This window comes from Sinocyclocheilus anshuiensis, unplaced genomic scaffold, assembly GCF_001515605.1.
Source record: "Sinocyclocheilus anshuiensis isolate Anshui unplaced genomic scaffold, SAMN03320099.WGS_v1.1 scaffold322, whole genome shotgun sequence".
In the NCBI taxonomy this organism is placed as follows: Eukaryota; Metazoa; Chordata; class Actinopteri; order Cypriniformes; family Cyprinidae; genus Sinocyclocheilus; species Sinocyclocheilus anshuiensis.
The window spans coordinates 1,712,806-1,729,200 of NW_015542366.1; the positions used below are offsets into that span (position 1 = coordinate 1,712,806).

Below are 16,395 nucleotides of genomic sequence, written 5' to 3' on the forward strand. Positions count from 1 at the left end.
TGATGACAGTATTCTATAAAAATTATTTGCATTCCGATCTTGACATCAAAAGGCACAAAAATATTTGTTTCTTTTATTCCATGGATTTGACCCATTTACCTCCAATTGTTCCCAGTGTTTTTCTGCAACCACTATGCGCGCGCAGCTGCAAGTGACGTAACTGTGACGTCTACTCCAAATTGGTCTATAGAAGAATCGCATACTTGAACCGAATAGTCGTCACCTGATGTGGATTAGAAATAAAATACCTTTCAAAAAGATTAAATTAATTTTCTTATGGAGAAGCAAAAGTAGAGCAAAACAAATATGTAATTTTCAGCAGATTTAAAGGAAACCATACAAATAAGGAAAAACAAAACATACGGGAGGACTTTGCTACAAAATTAACTGCAACCAGGGGTGTTAAGAGATCAGGGAAGGAGGTCTGCAAGAAGTGGCAGGACTTTGCAAGCCTGGCAAAAAGGAAGAGGGCACTGCAGCGGATGGCAATATAAAAAAACAGGTGGTTAGACCAATGACTCTCCCCTTCTCACAGCAGATGAAGAAAAGGCCTTGTCAATACTTCAGGTGGCATTTGAATCAGAATCAGAATGAGCTTTATTGCCAGGTATGTTTACACATACAAGGAATTTGTTTTCGTGACAGAAGCTGCCACAGTGTAACAGAATGACAGTGACAGAACAAAAAAACAGATAATAAAAAATAAAAATAAATAAAAAATAGAACAAGTAAAATAAGGAATAAAAAATATACAAATCGACAATTGTATGTACAGGTATATAACAATAGACAGTTGTATGTACAGGTATATTATGTGCAAATTGAAATGTAGACTGAATATGTGTGTTAGATAAATAAGTGTATGAGTGAATAAATAGTGTGCGCCACGGAGGCAGCCATCAGCGTCGGCGCCATCGCGAAGGTTGGGGGTATTGACCTCCATGGAGGAGTAGGGATGCCTCAACCTGAGCCTGAGTCAGGTCCTACATGCTCAGAGGAACTATCAGTTTCACCTGTCATCTCCCAGCACCAGCCATCTCCTAGTCATCCAAACAACCCTCTCAGGCCTCAGCCACCATCTTCAGTTGTCCAGACCGCAGCCACAACACCTCTGCCGTTTGAGAATGTCTGTGGTTGTAGTCAGTGCAGCTGGAGATATGTCTTGAAAGACATTAGACTATGTCTTAAAGAGGCCAAAAAGAGGAACAACCATTGTCAACAGCAGCTCATTCACTCAAATCAATAAAACCATGTTGATTCAAAGTTTTTGATGTCCATGTGTTTGTTGAACCACCCAAGGCCTAAGGCCCTGTGAAATACTATAAGAATTCTTATGAGTTCTTCCAAGTGTTTCTGAAGTGAATGACTAATGGTTGATGGTTATTTTCCAAACATAAACATGTACGTTTAGATATTATTAATGTTTAAAGTGTATATATTAAGGTTGATGGTAAAAAATATTTGTGCTTCATCTAGCCAATACATTTCTACAGTTACAGACAAAGAAAGTTTATTGCAGACATGTTTTATCCGCACTGTTCTATATATACATATTTATGTATAATTTTATTTTTTCATTTAATTTAATTTAATTTTCTTTTCTTTCCTTTTCTTTTTAATTATTTCATTTTTAAATTAATTTAAACAATAAAAGAGTAATAAAGAGAAGTACAATCAAAACCTTACATGCACTTGAATAAAGTTAAAGGTGCAATCTGCTGGTTATCCTGCAGGTGACCTCATAAATCTGTCTTCTTACGATGCACTTAGGGCTTTAAGATTACTCCAGAGCACTTGTAGATCTGAAACGCCCACTTTTGCTCTGGAGAGACCTCAATCTCCCGGCGCACGCTGTAGCCTGTATCCTTTCATATCAAAGCGCGAAACAAACTATGTGCATGCAATATCGTGGTCAGTTAAGTCATGAAGTTACCAAAAAGGCGATTAAAGCTGCCTTAAAACTGTGCATGCATGTAATATATTTTATATGAGTCACATTTAAGAACATGTCTCTGAAATGGATTTCAAAACTGTCCTGGAGCAGCCCAGCACTGTCTCACTCATCTAATACACCGGATTTAACTCGTCAGTTCATTAATAGAGCCTTTAAGTCCTGAAGTGGGTCAGAAAAGGTAAAAAGAGAAAATATGATGCGTGTCAGATCCGTGTCACATTCAGCAGAGGCAGCTCTTAACGAGCAGGTCATATGTTTTTTTTTAAAGTGTCCTAATATTGTGTTGGAGTCCCCTACAACAGGTTTAAATGCATCTAAGGTCAGAAAACATTGTAATTTTCCCAGAATATACATTTAGACAGAGTCATTTGTCCATAATTTCGAAATGGTTCGTTCAATTCAGTTCTGAGCAAAATGTCTGTAAACCCCTCCCTTCCATAAGCCTACTCTGCTCTGATTGGTCAGCTGGCCAAGCCTGTTGTGATTGGCAGTGACGGCTCGTGGGTTTTAAAATAGAGGAGGCACACTAATTGTATTGGTCTGGGGATCCCTGACGATTATTATTATTATTATTATTTGCTTAACCACTTTAAAATGACTTTTTGGCTGCTTTTAGTCAGAAATTTGTATATATACTGTTTGAATGACAGTTTGGTAAATCTGTTGGTGATCAAATATTCAATATCGCTACCCATCATAAGTACTTGGTACATTATCAGCACAGCGGGAGACTTTCAAACTAATATCAAGTAAGTTACATCTCTATGATGATTGGTTGATATTCCAGAAGGGAGGCTAGCCTCCTCTGCGATCTCCCCTGCCTCCCCCGAAGAGCCGCCACTGGTGATTGGCACAAAGAGGAGTGCTTGAGCAAGTTAGCGAGCGCTACCATCTGTGTTGCCAAGTCCGTGGTTGTTTTGATGTACGTGGGTTGAAGCGACCCCAATAACGTCATATTTAGCCTCTGGAATGCGAATTTAGTAGGGGAACCCTGACAAAAAAACGTGTCATTTATACCCCGGAACGTGTTTTTTAATGGGGGACCCCCTCGAAACGCGATAGGGATAGTTTTTGAGTAGCAATTGGGCAGGTTTTGTTGTGACAACCTGGCAACTCTAGCATGCATCTTTATATAATAGCAATAATATAGCGCTCCAATCCATTCTTAAAATAGTGACATAAGCGAATCGTGCCCACAGCTAAAGTTTAGCTGCTAAACTGTAAACACTTAAAAAACAATAATTAATTAAATAATTTAAAGCCTCACAAATGAAATAAAAATGCTAAAAAATTAGTAAAATCAATCTGTATTAGCCTAGGCTAGCATAGGTTATTCACTCATTGCAATGTTGTAATCAATGTAATCAATGCCTGTAATCAATCAGTCAAAACAGCTCAGATGATTTATCATATTACTTAAAACTATGCATTGCTTTGAAACTGTTATTGCTTAACACTATACCCTCAGTAATTTTTCAAAATAATCCATTAAACAAGTTGCGATTTGAGGAGCGTGCACTTATATTTTCAGTTCCATTTGTTTGTCTCACTGGAACAGTTTTTTAACAGGAACTGACTATTACACAACACTGTTCTACACGAGAAGTCCATTCTTTGAATTCTTGGAATTGTGAAACAGTCCAAGAACATTATCACCTGCTCATCAAAGTAAAGTTGAAACGTTTCTGTTTTTGTTGTTTCTAAGAAATTCTTTGCTATTTGAAAGTCGTTTTCTATGGAAGTTTCTGCTAAAAGTAAACATTTGTTTCTGTTATAATGTTGTTTATATACTGTAGCTATATAATATCTTTATTCTGAAATATCTGTAAATGTACTATCCAATAAAAAGTTCAGTGCACAAATACGTTTTGAAACAGGTTTATCACAAAAGTAGTTGCGATTAGGCCTATTTGGTATTGCCAAGGCTGAGTGGCGACTCGTGGTGGTTTAACTAACTTCCAGTCAATAAGAGAGGGAGAAGTTCAAACTCTAGAGTGTTTTTTTTCTGCTATTTGTATTTTGTTAACTTATAATCCATTATTGATAGATTAATGGGTCTATTAATTTACCAGACATACACTCTGTGATGATTAAAATTAAGGTAAAACAGTGGAGCCTCCTGAGAATTCTTATTAGGCTTCAAGAAAGTTTTAAAATATGTTTACTTATTATGCTAGGACAGTAGAAGCAAGCAGAGGAAGTGACAGGATGGGAGAGAAGGGAAGCCGGGACTTGAACTCACGTCGACCGAAGCACTCTAGGGCCTATACGGTACGTCGCTCTGTATTGCCATCAATTTTTTATATAATACCTTCAAATTAAATCATCCCCCTTTTCAGCAACAAGCCATTTAAAAAAAATAAATAAAGAGTGGACACGGTTTACTCCGTTTTTGTTTAGTGAGTCTCATTGTCAGCTCGTAATAATCAAGATCTAAGGCGATTCACTGTTGATTCATAGCCTATTCTTCACCTGCTCATCAGCATTCATAGCAGTCAATGCCAAAACCATGAAAGCTGGTCAGACTGGTTTAAAAAAAAAAAAAAAGAGAAGAAAAATAACATATCTTCACTCCACCGTCACTTAATTTCTGAGCCAATTGTCACGTGTGTGTTAGAGATCAGGCAGGACGACGAAGATGACGAATACAATAACATTTAATAAATTCACAACAGGCAATCCAGACAGGGTAATCACACGTAGCACAAAGAGTAGACATAAACATCAACAATAACAGACAAACTAGAATACAAGAGACAGGAACTGATATAGGGCAGATAACGAGGGGCAGACAGGTGAGCACAATGAGGTGATTAAATAATAATGAGAACAGGAACAACCAAATAAGGACACAGAGGGAGAAACTACAATCAACAGTCCACAGGGGTGTGACACCAATCAGTTTATTATAATTTATTATGTAAATAATACAGTAAATAATATGACATTACTTACAGTATACTATTCATTAATAAACAGTTAATGAAGACTGGAGTCTTCAGTATTATTTTTTCAGTAGTTATTAGACCATAATAGTTCAATGGAATAGTGTGAATATTAAATAGTAAAACATGTGCACTGAATAATTAGTCTGCATTTGCACAAACAGTGAATGAACACCTTATATAGCAGTAAAAGTTATTCAATTTGAAACTAAATGGTTTACACTTTGATTGTACAAAAATTATTGTTGGATTGAAATGTTTCACAATAATTACTGTTCATTTTGCTGCTGCATTCTATCTAGTAGCCTATAGTTCACAAATAAAGTTCAGGCTACAGGTATACAGGTATTAGTTCATAATTAAGTAATACTGTATATAGTTGTTTGTCTTTTCATATTATAGCCTATATGTCTGAGCCACTTTGAAAATCTGAAAGATACAGCACATCAAGCCTATATAAAAACCTTTCCTATTCAGAAGCAATTAATTTTCAAAACATATGTTCTGTAACAAAGTAACTGTGGTCATCAGTAATATAATGTCAATTTGAACACAATTCAAAATTCGCACAAGATAAGGCATTACAGGGATGGGTGTGTCTGCCTTTAGCCATCGCCTTCACGCTGAACAGCCTACCAATCAAAAATGCATTTGTGTAATAATTAGTTATGATGTATTAAAGATGTATTAAACATGAGCAGTGTTGGGGAAAGTTACTTTTAAAAGTAATGCATTACAATATTGCGTTACTCAATAAAATTCATTTTGAGGAATACTTTTTTTTGTGTGAGTGAGATGAATTAATGCATATTCATATTTATTTTAGAACTACAGTAGCATCTTCTGATTTCTCTCAACATGAGGACAGGAGAGCTGTCAATCAATAAATTAGAAAAAAAAGTAACTTGCGTTACTTATTTGAAAAAGTAACTCAGATATTCTCTTGTAAATTAAAAAGTAATGCATTACTTTACTAGTTACTTGAAAAAAGTAATCTGATTATGTAACTCACGTTACTTGTAATGCGTTATCCCCAACACTGAACATGAGCATATATCAAAATACAACAGCGAATCTGTAATTCTATATTTGACAATATGAAAAAAATCCAGCAGGTTCCCTAGCGTTTACTGACATATCAATTTGCACTACTGGGTTTATTTTACAAGCCATTTTAAACAGTAGAAGTTGCCACAAGACGCTGTACAAACAGTTAGCCTACCGAGATGGTCGATTCGGACGTGATTAAAATTACAGATTAGTAATTATTAGTAATTCAACTGGCAATTATTATCTGACTTTAAACAACTAAGCTTGAATAGGGCTTTGCGTTACAAGCCAGTTGAGATATACGCTGTTGTCTTGTTGGATAAGCTGCATAGGCTAAATTAAGATTGTAGTGATTGTTCATTTTGAATAACCTCAAAAGTTTTCTCTACGTAAGTTACTGTGTACTGTTGTTAGTTGTTAGAACACTCCAAGACACACCCCATACCAGTATAACAATAAAACATGAGAGCAATCACATTTTTTATGTGATAGACGTACTTGCACATGCATCAAAGAAATTTCGAAACATCAAGTCTTACACCCTAAATCTATTATTATAAGAAAGACTACTGAGATTAGTTTGTGGCTAAGTATTTTGCTGTGCAGTTGTTTCAGTATCATCATATAGCATACGTGCACATAATTATTAAATACTAATTTTATTTGATATTACTCCTTAGCCTAAAAATAATTTGACTGGAAAGCATATTATCATATTCAAAATAATGATTTCATTGCACATTTGATGATTTTCATGTCACCAAATTTCACTTCCTCTCTACTATCAAATCCTCAAAAGATGATAAGTTTGGGAAGAGAAGGTTGTCAGTTGCCAGAGAGGTGGGATGGGGTCCCAGGTCCTATGATAGCCTACAGTGACAAAATATTTCCTGTAGAAACAATTTTCACTCAGCAATTGCTAGTAAACTTCACAAGCAGTTACAAAGAATTGGCAAGTAACACATTGAATTAAACTTGAAATTTGAATGAAATTTGAGAAACTGAAATTGTATTTTCTTGTTAAACATATTCTAATAATCTTTGTTTCATTTACAGCTTAGAGCCAAACTTAAGAGCCAAAAACCACATTGTTTTAGTATTGCCATGAATATACTAATCAAATAAAAATATTATTAATACATATATTTTAATTAAATCATTTTAGCTGTACATTGTACACTGTTACTGACAATGTAGAGTCGTTAAAAATAATTTATTAACTTTTAAAAACAAACTTTTTTTTTATTCAATGTTTATTGGCTAATTTCTACAAAAAAAATTAGATAGGACATTTGATTATGTAATGTATGTAGTAAATAAAATCAGATTTATTCTATCTATTTCATAAAGCCTTTTATAAGGCTAATTTTAGTTTACCTTTTATTTCTTCTTTTTATTTTATTTTACATCAAAATAGGCAAATTTTTTATCCCCAAAACACCTTTTATCATCCTGACAAAAATGAATTCTTGACATTCATGTAAGCAGTAATCAGCACTGTATTTGTACTCTTCATTGTGGAGGGTACTGCGTACTACAGGGTTCGGTTGCTGAACTACACGTTTTACCACACCCTAGACGTCAACAAATCTTTGATATAGTATCGCCCAAAATTGTTCTTTTCAGTCTGTCACTTTTGAACTAAGAAGACAAATCACACAGAGCATTGCAATACCATTTGGTGTACATGGTTATGACTTTAAACAGCAGAAGGAGGTAGGTGAATGATTACATATTAAATTATCATATAGCTTTTAATACTGTATGATACATATAATATTCAATACAACAACATTTATACTATGTAAAAATTTTATATGTTTAAAATAGCCCGAGTGTCAGCTTGTGTGATTTGTTGTCAACTTGTATCAAGATTTTTTTATTTGTTCAAGATTTTGTTTTTTTTTCAACTTTACATTAAAGCACTATTAAGAACTGAATTGGGAATGTATTTTAAATTACAATTCAATTCTTCAAGTTGAATTTAATGTCAACTGAGGTACCATGTAAGGAAGTAGAATTAAACTAAATTAAAAGTTTTAATGATAGACAGACAGACAGACAGACAGACAGATCAAACACACCTGATTGAGCTCATTAGTAAAAACTCCAAGACCTCAAATGTGTGCGTCAGATAAGAGAGACGTCAAAAACATGCAGTGCTGGGGGTTCTCCAGAACCAGGATTGGGAACCACTGCCCTATGGTGTTGTGAACTTCACAGGCATTAGCATGTGGTAGTCATCATAGCAAAACCATGAATACACATCAAAAGTTTCATGAGCATTGAGTAGAACACATGAGATGACAAAATTGCAAATTCATGCCAAAAGAGAGTTATGAAACAATTCAACATCATCTGGATCAGTATTTTACTTAATCGGGAACATCTTTCATCTAACCCTAAAGAATACAAGGCGAGCGAGGTGTAATTAATTAAGAGTTAGCTCCTCTGAATAATGAATATTTACTTTATTATACAGAACTTCTGCAAAATACATTATCTATAATACTATACTATACTATAAATACTATATCCACCAAGAATCAGTTTGATGCGGGTTGGGATGGCACCACAATGCCTCTTATTGTCTGTAATCCATACTTGTTTAAAAGTGACATATCATGAAAATCTGACTTTTTCCGTGTTTAAGTGCTATACCAACCCGGTGCATTTACCAACCCAGAAAACGTGAAAAAGAACAACCCAGTAATTTTTGTTGGTAAGCCTTTCTCTGTAAGCATGTGAAAAAATGAGCGCTTCAGATTTCGCTTCCCCTTGTGACGTAGAAAGGGTATCTTATTATAATATCACCGCCCCTCTGCACGTTTCCACCCATGGTGCCGCCATTGTGTTTTCGCAAGAGACAACGGTGTGCCCGAAAGCCATATGGCGAAAGTTCGACCAAAGCATGCTAACTGTTCTGTCTTTGGCTGCACAGAAGAGCACAGAACACTATTTAGAGTCCCAGTCTCAGAGGAGACAAGAGAAGGTTGATTTATTTATTTACTGTATTTCACTGCTGCCACACAGATCTATAAACATGTGATTTCTTTCCCAGCTGTTTACCTTCACAGGCATAATAACCGACTGTTTTTGTAACTCATATATGGTTTTAACATAAACTTATGTGTATTTGAGAGTTTAAGCACAATAAGACATTAAAGGGAATTTAGTTTAGTACTCACATGCCGTGTGACAGCCGTTTTCTGTGCACGTGCTTCGGATGTGTGTGCTCAGAAAACACTATCAAAAGTTTAAACTAATATGGCTTTAAAACGCATGATTTCAGCTCGATTGACATGATAATCAAAACCAAACATTTTTTTTTTGGCACAGTATCTGGGGTACGAGCTGTAATAGCACAGCCCTATTCTGGAAAAGGGGGCGGGAAACAGCAGCTCATTTGCATTTAAAGATACAGGCACGAAAACAGCGTGTTTCTGCTTCCACTCAAAATAGGCATTTTCAAAATTATATAATAAATAATCTGTGGGATATTTTGAGCTGAAACTTCATTCTGGGGACCCTTTGAGACTTATATTACATATTGTAAAAAAGAGGCATAATAGGTCTCCTTTAAAGTTTTCAGTGTTTGCTTGAAATCTAGGCCTACGTGCTTTCCTGTAGCACAAACAACAGAACATGGCGTTAGCAACACCAAGGTCTTGAGTTTGATTCCCAGGTAATGCAAAAACTGATAAAATGTATATACCTTGAATGCAAAGTCCAACTGGTCCCTAACATTGAATATAAACTGGGCTGATGGAGAACTTGACTAAGAGTGCTTCTTCATATAATTATACTCTTTAAATATAGTTACAGTCTTTATTTAATAATAACACAATGATTAAGAAGTTGCTTTCAGTATCATGAACACGTGAATGTTCTGTAATTTATTAAAAACATAATATAAATGATTGATCTTCTATTTTAGGTGGTGTTTCATTTCAAAGTATGATGCCAGATGGACAGTTTTCCTCACCATATGTACGTATATTCTACACCTAATCTGGATATTATGTGCTGAAAAATTGTTTAAAAAAATGTGACAGATGTATTCAAAAGCTGTTAAAATTGTTCATGGAACTTAATAATAGTCTAAACTGAATTTTAAATGGTCAAAAGGTAATAATGAAACATGTTTCTTTCTTTTTTCTTGACAGTATATGTATGGTGCATTGTTTGTGGAGGTACATCCTCCATAACTACAACTTCACCAACAACACCAGTTTCAACAGCCAATGAAGTTTGTGTAATAAAAACTAAAGCATCTATTTCCACATCTATGACCACCAAACAAAATACATGTACAGCTGTGACTTTCACAACTACATCTCCTACAACTACTGATTCAGCATCAATGGCATCTTCGAGAACAACTGAGGCTTCTACAGAAAATGCACCTTCAACAACAGCTACAGGTCAAACAGCAGTGTCATCTTTGATGACAACAGAAACTGAAGCTTCCACAACCATAGATGTGACCCCCAAAATCATGCCTGTGCTCTCAGCAACTACAGATACTGCTGCACCAACAACAACACCCTCTTCAACAACAATGTATGAATATTCTACAACTACAGCTGAAACCCCTACAACCACACTCATATCCTCGCCAAGTATAACTGCACCTTCAACAACAGCAAATGCTGCTCCAACTGCAACAGCACAATCTTCAACAACTGCAGCTGTGAACCCCACAACCATGCCTGTATTCTCTGCACCTCCAGCAACAGAAAATGTTGCTCCAACAACAACTCCACTGTCTTTGAAAACTGAAGCTTCTACTACCACAGATGTGAACCCCCAAACCACTTTTATATCCTCAGCAACTGCACCTACAACAACAATAAATGCTGCAACAGCACAATCTTGGACTACTGAAGGTTATACAACAACAGCTGTGAGCTCTACAACCACTCATATATCTTCAGAATCTACAACAACAGCAAAAGCTGCTCCAACAACACCATTGTCAACAACAAATGAAGCTTTATCCACCACAGCAGTGAACCCCACAACCACGTCTGTATTCTCAGTACCTACAGTAACAGAAAATGCTGCTCCAACAGAGACACCATCTTCAACAATAGAAAATGAAACTTATACAACCATAGCTGTGACCTCCACAACCACACTCATATCCTCACCAACTACAACTGCACCTTCTACAGCAACAAATGCTGCTCCAACTGCAACAGCACAATCTTCAACAACTGAAGCTTCAGCAACCGCAGCTGTGAATCCCACAACCATGCCTGTATTCTCTGCACCTCCAGCAACAGAAAATGTTGCTCCAACAACTCCACTGTCTTTGACAACTGAAGCTTCTACTAGCACAGCTGTGAACCCCACAACCACTCTTATATCCTCAGCAACTGCACCTACAACAACTACAAATGCTGCTCCAACACCATTTTCAACCACTGAAGGTTATACAACTACAGCTGTGAGCCCCACAGCCACTCTTATATCCTCTCTGACTACAACTGCACTCTCAACAGCAACAAATGCTGCTCCAACTGCAACAACACAATCTTCGACAACTGAGGCTTCTACTACCCAATCTGTGAACCCCACAACCACTCTTATATCCTCAGCAACTGCTCCTTCAACAACATCAAATGCTGCTCCATCATCATCTTCAACCACTGAAGATAATACAACCACAGCTGTGAGCCCCACAACCACTCAGATATCATCAGAAACTACAACAACAGCAAAAGCTGCTCCAACAACACAATTGTCAAAAACAAATGAAACTTTAACAACCAAAAGAGTGAACCCCACAACCATGCCTGTGTTCCCAGCACCTACAACTGCACCTCCAGCAACAGAAAATGCTACTCCAGGAACAACAGCACAGTCTTCAACAAATGAAGTTTCTACAACCACAACTGTGAATTCGACAACCATGCCTGTATTTCCAGAACCCCCAACAAATGCTGCATTACCAACAATAGCAGTAACTTCAACAACTGACGCTTCTACAATAACAGCTGTGAACCCCACATCAATGCCTTTCTCCTCAGGAAATACAAGTGCACCTCTAACAACAACAAGTTCTGCTCCAACACCAACTTCAATCACTAAAGGTTATACAACCACAGCTGTAACACCCACAACCTTGAGTGTTTTCTCAGGACCTACAATTGCACCTCCAGCAACAGAAAATGCTGTTCGTACCACAACACTTCCTTCAATATCTTCATCTTCTTCACTGTTATCACCAAGCACAACATCAATATCTCCAACCACAATACCACTTTTCACAACAACCAGAACTGCTGCAGCAACAACATTTGTCACACCCACAACCATGCCAATGTTCTCAGAATTTACGAAATCATTTTTAACAACCACATCTTTGCTAAATGCAGCTACAAATGCAGTGACTCCAACTCGACTTTCAGAAACACAAAACCCAGCTCCAACTGCATTTGTATCTCAAAGCACAAAAACTGTGTCTTTAGCAACCACTGAAACGACTGCACCAACAATTATAATTGTAACTCAAGAAACCACTATGCCATTGTCAATGTCAGCAGCTGGTGCTCCCCCAACTACAAGTGTGAGTCCACTCTCTATGTCTGGAGCTACCACAAGTATGCCTATAACCTCAGCTGCTACAATTGCATCAACTCAAACAACAGCAGTGGTGGCAAGCAAACTGCTATTCAACTCATCGTCTCCAGTCCCCAGTGAATCTCTGGTCCTCAGTGCTATCAACACTCTCCTGAAATCCAGAGAGTCACAAATTAATGAATCAGTGAAGGTGGTGAATGTAATCTATAAAAGTAAGGGTTACATTTTCACTTAAACATTTTTTAAATAAGAATGACTCAAACAGAGATATATTGCAGGCTTTTGGTGAATCTATAAAGTAACATTTCTCTCTAAACAGGAATCTCGGAAACCTCCTATGTTGTGGTCTTTACATTTAACCTGGTTAATATCAGCATGCCAGAGGACCCTGATCTCAGAGGTGACACCTACCAGCAAGTGCAAGATACCATCAATAATGCGGTAAACTACAAAAATGAACAGTGTAAAAAGGCTTAGGTTCAATGTCAGTCTTCAGGAGAAACTGATGAATGTTTGATTTTTCTCCTGCAGCTGAACACTCTTCTGAATGAACCTGGCAGTCCAACTTTACAACCCAAGACCTCCAACTTCACGTAAGATGCAAATTGACATTGCAATCTTCACTTTGTGTCCAAATATTTGACCTAATCAAATTACTCAAAATCATTTATTATTATTATTATTATTAGCTATGTAATTTTCATGATTTATTTTTCAATATGGACTGAAGTCCTTTAACAATATCTTTTGTTTGTTCTGCAGGAGCACTTCAAAGCAGATTGATGGCAGGATGGAATACAGCTTCCAGGATGGAGATGTCATACAACCAGTTAGCTTCCTCAATGAGCTACGTCTACCAACCACTACAACAGTCTTTCCAGAAACAACAACCAGTGTCTCTATTACTGCTCCAACTCTCATGTAAACTTTGGTTTTCTATTTTGAGAAAAAGTAAATATGGAGAAATCATGATTTTATTGCAAAAATTGGATGTACATTAAACAAAAGTGGTTATATTTACAGATCTGGTTCAGGAGTGGTCACAAGCAAGCTGGTGTTCAACTCCTCATCTCCAATCCCCAGTGAATCTCTGGTCCTCAGTGCAATCAAAACTCTCCGTAATTCCAGAGAGTCACAGCTCAATGAATCGGTGAAGGTGGTGAATGTCACCTATGAGAGTAAGTGTCATCATTTTCACTTGGAAAGATTTGAAATAAGATTGAGTCAAGCATTATGTATTTCAGGCTTTTGAAAAATCTTTCAATTACCATTTCCATCCAAACAGAACTCTCAGAAACCTCCTATGCTGTGGTCTTTACATTTAATGTGATAAACATCAGTATGCCAGAGGACCCTGAGTCTAGAGGCAACACCAACCAGCAAGTGCAGGATATCATTAATAATGCGGTAAACTTAAGAAATGAACAGTGTAATATGGCTTAGGTTCAATGTCAGTCATCAGGAGAAACTGACGAATAGTTTGATTTTTCTCCTGCAGCTGAACAGTCTTCTGAATGAACCTGGCAGTTCAACTTTAAAACCCAAAAGCTCCAACTTCACGTAAGATGCAAATTGACATTGCAATCTTCACTCTGTCTCCAAACATTTTAGCTTATCAAATTTATCCAAAACATTTGTTATTATTATTATTATTTTTAGCTGTGTAATTTTCATGAATTATGTTTTATAGACTGAAGTCCTTTAAAAATATCTTTTGTTTGTTCTGCAGGAGCCCTTCAAAGCAGATTGATGGCAGGATGGAATACAGCTTCCAGGACGGAGATGTCATACAACCAGTCAGCTTCCTCAATGAGCTACGTCTACCAACCACTCCAACAGTGTTTCCAGAAACAACATTTGGTTTCTCTGTAACTCCTTCAAACCTCATGTAAGTGTTGGATTTCTATTTTGAGAACAATCAAAATTGGAGAAGGAATTTTATTGCAAAAATTGGATGTACATTAAACAAAAGTGGTTATATTTACAGATCTGGTTCAGGAGTAAAAAGGCTTAGTTTCAATGTAAGTCTTCAGGAGAAACTGATGAATGGTTTGATTTTCCTCCTGCAGCTGAACACTCTTCTGAATGAACCTGGCAGTCCAACTTTAAAACCCAAGACCTCCAACTTCACGTAAGATGCAAATTGACATTGCAAATTCTTCACTGTGTGCCCAAAAACATTTTAACTAATAAAATTAATCCAAATAATTTATTATTATTATTATTATTATTATTATTATTATTATTAGCTGTGTAATTTTCATGAATTATGTTTCAATATGTACTGAAGTCCTTTAACAATATCTTTTGTTTGTTCTGCAGGAGCGCTTCAAAGCAGATTGATGGCAGGACGGAATACAGCTTCCAGGATGGAGATGTCATACAACCTGTAATTCCAGAGAGTCACAGTTCAATGAATCGGTGAAGTTGGTGGATGTCACCTATGAGAGTAAGTGTCATCATCTTCACTTGGAAACAATAGTTTGATTTTTCTCCTGCAGCTGAACAGTCTTCTGAATGAACCTGGCAGTCCAACTTTAAAACCCAAAACCTCCAACTTCACGTAAGATGCAAATTGACATTGCAATCTTCACTCTGTCTCCAAACATTTTAGCTTATCAAATTAATCCAAAACATTTATTATTATTATTATTATTATTTTTAGCTGTGTAATTTTCATGAATTATGTTTTAATATAGACTGAAGTCCTTTAAAAATATCTTTTGTTTGTTCTGCAGGAGCACTTCAAAGCAGATTGATGGCAGGATGGAATACAGCTTCCAGGACGGAGATGTCATACAACCAGTCAGCTTCCTCAATGAGCTACGTCTACCAACCACGACAACAGTCTTTCCAGAATATTATTATTATTATTATTATTATTAGCTGTGTATTTTTCATGAATTATGTTTCAATATGGACTGAAGCCCTTCAACAATATCTTTTGTTTGTTCTGCAGGAGCGCTTCAAAGCAGATTAATGGCAGGATGGAATACAGCTTCCAGGACGGAGATGTCATACAACCAGTCAGCTTCCTCAATGAGCTACGTCTACCAACCACTACAACAGTCTTTCCAGAAACAACATTTGGTTTCTCTGTGACTCCTTCAATCCTCAAGTAAGTGTTGGATTTCAATTTTGAGAACAATCAAAATTGGAGAAGGAATTTTATTGCAAAAATTGGATGTACATTAAACAAAAGTGGTTATATTTACAGATCTGGTTCAGGAGTGGTCACAAGCAAGCTGGTGTTCAACTCCTCATCTCCAATCCCCAGTGAATCTCTGGTCCTCAGTGCAATCAAAACTCTCCGTAATTCCAGAGAGTCACAGCTCAATGAATCGGTGAAGGTGGTGAATGTCACCTATAAGAGTAAGTGTCATCATTTTCACTAGGAAAGTTTTGAAATGAGATCTAGGTAAACAGTGATGTATTACAGGCTTTTGGAAAATGTTAAAACTACTGTTTTCTTCCAAACAGAAATCTCAGAAACCTCCTATGCTGTGGTCTTTACATTTAACGTGATTAACATCAGTATGCCAGAGGACCCTGCGTCTAGAGGCAACACCAACCAGCAAGTTCAGGATATCATTAATAATGCGGTAAACTTAAGAAATGAACAGTGTAATATGGCTTAGGTTCAATGTCAGTCATCAGGAGAAACTGATGAATAGTTTGATTTTTCTCCTGCAGCTGAACACTCTTCTGAATGAACCTGGTAGTCCAAATTTACAACCCAAGACCTCCAACTTCACGTAAGATGCAAACTCACATTACAATTTTGTATTTTAAGCATCCTCAAATTTTAGCTCATTAAAGGAATGTAAAGTTCAAAATACCTAAAAAAAAAAAAAAACA

The 16,395-nt window shown here is 36.6% G+C and overlaps 1 protein-coding gene across 4 annotated transcripts in view; it reads left to right on the top strand.

The window, feature by feature from the left end:
• The first annotated feature begins 10,390 nt into the window (after window positions 1–10,390).
• The window catches only part of LOC107692164 (mucin-17-like), a 41,904-nt gene continuing 35,899 nt past the window's right edge, over window positions 10,391–16,395 (top strand). The window contains exons 1-11 of one of the 4 annotated variants that reach the window (XM_016491113.1): window positions 10,396–12,749; window positions 12,857–12,978; window positions 13,069–13,130; window positions 13,300–13,458; window positions 13,561–13,715; window positions 13,823–13,944; window positions 14,607–14,668; window positions 15,497–15,655; window positions 15,755–15,909; window positions 16,018–16,139; window positions 16,231–16,292. In XM_016491113.1, the coding sequence (XP_016346599.1) occupies window positions 10,397–12,749; window positions 12,857–12,978; window positions 13,069–13,130; window positions 13,300–13,458; window positions 13,561–13,715; window positions 13,823–13,944; window positions 14,607–14,668; window positions 15,497–15,655; window positions 15,755–15,909; window positions 16,018–16,139; window positions 16,231–16,292 (3,533 nt within the window). In that variant the 5' untranslated portion in view covers window position 10,396. Of the gene's footprint in view, window positions 12,750–12,856; window positions 12,979–13,068; window positions 13,131–13,299; window positions 13,459–13,560; window positions 13,716–13,822; window positions 13,945–14,606; window positions 14,669–15,496; window positions 15,656–15,754; window positions 15,910–16,017; window positions 16,140–16,230; window positions 16,293–16,395 lie in introns of all 4 variants that reach the window. The other 3 variants (XM_016491115.1, XM_016491114.1, XM_016491116.1) reach the window with 3 other exon arrangements.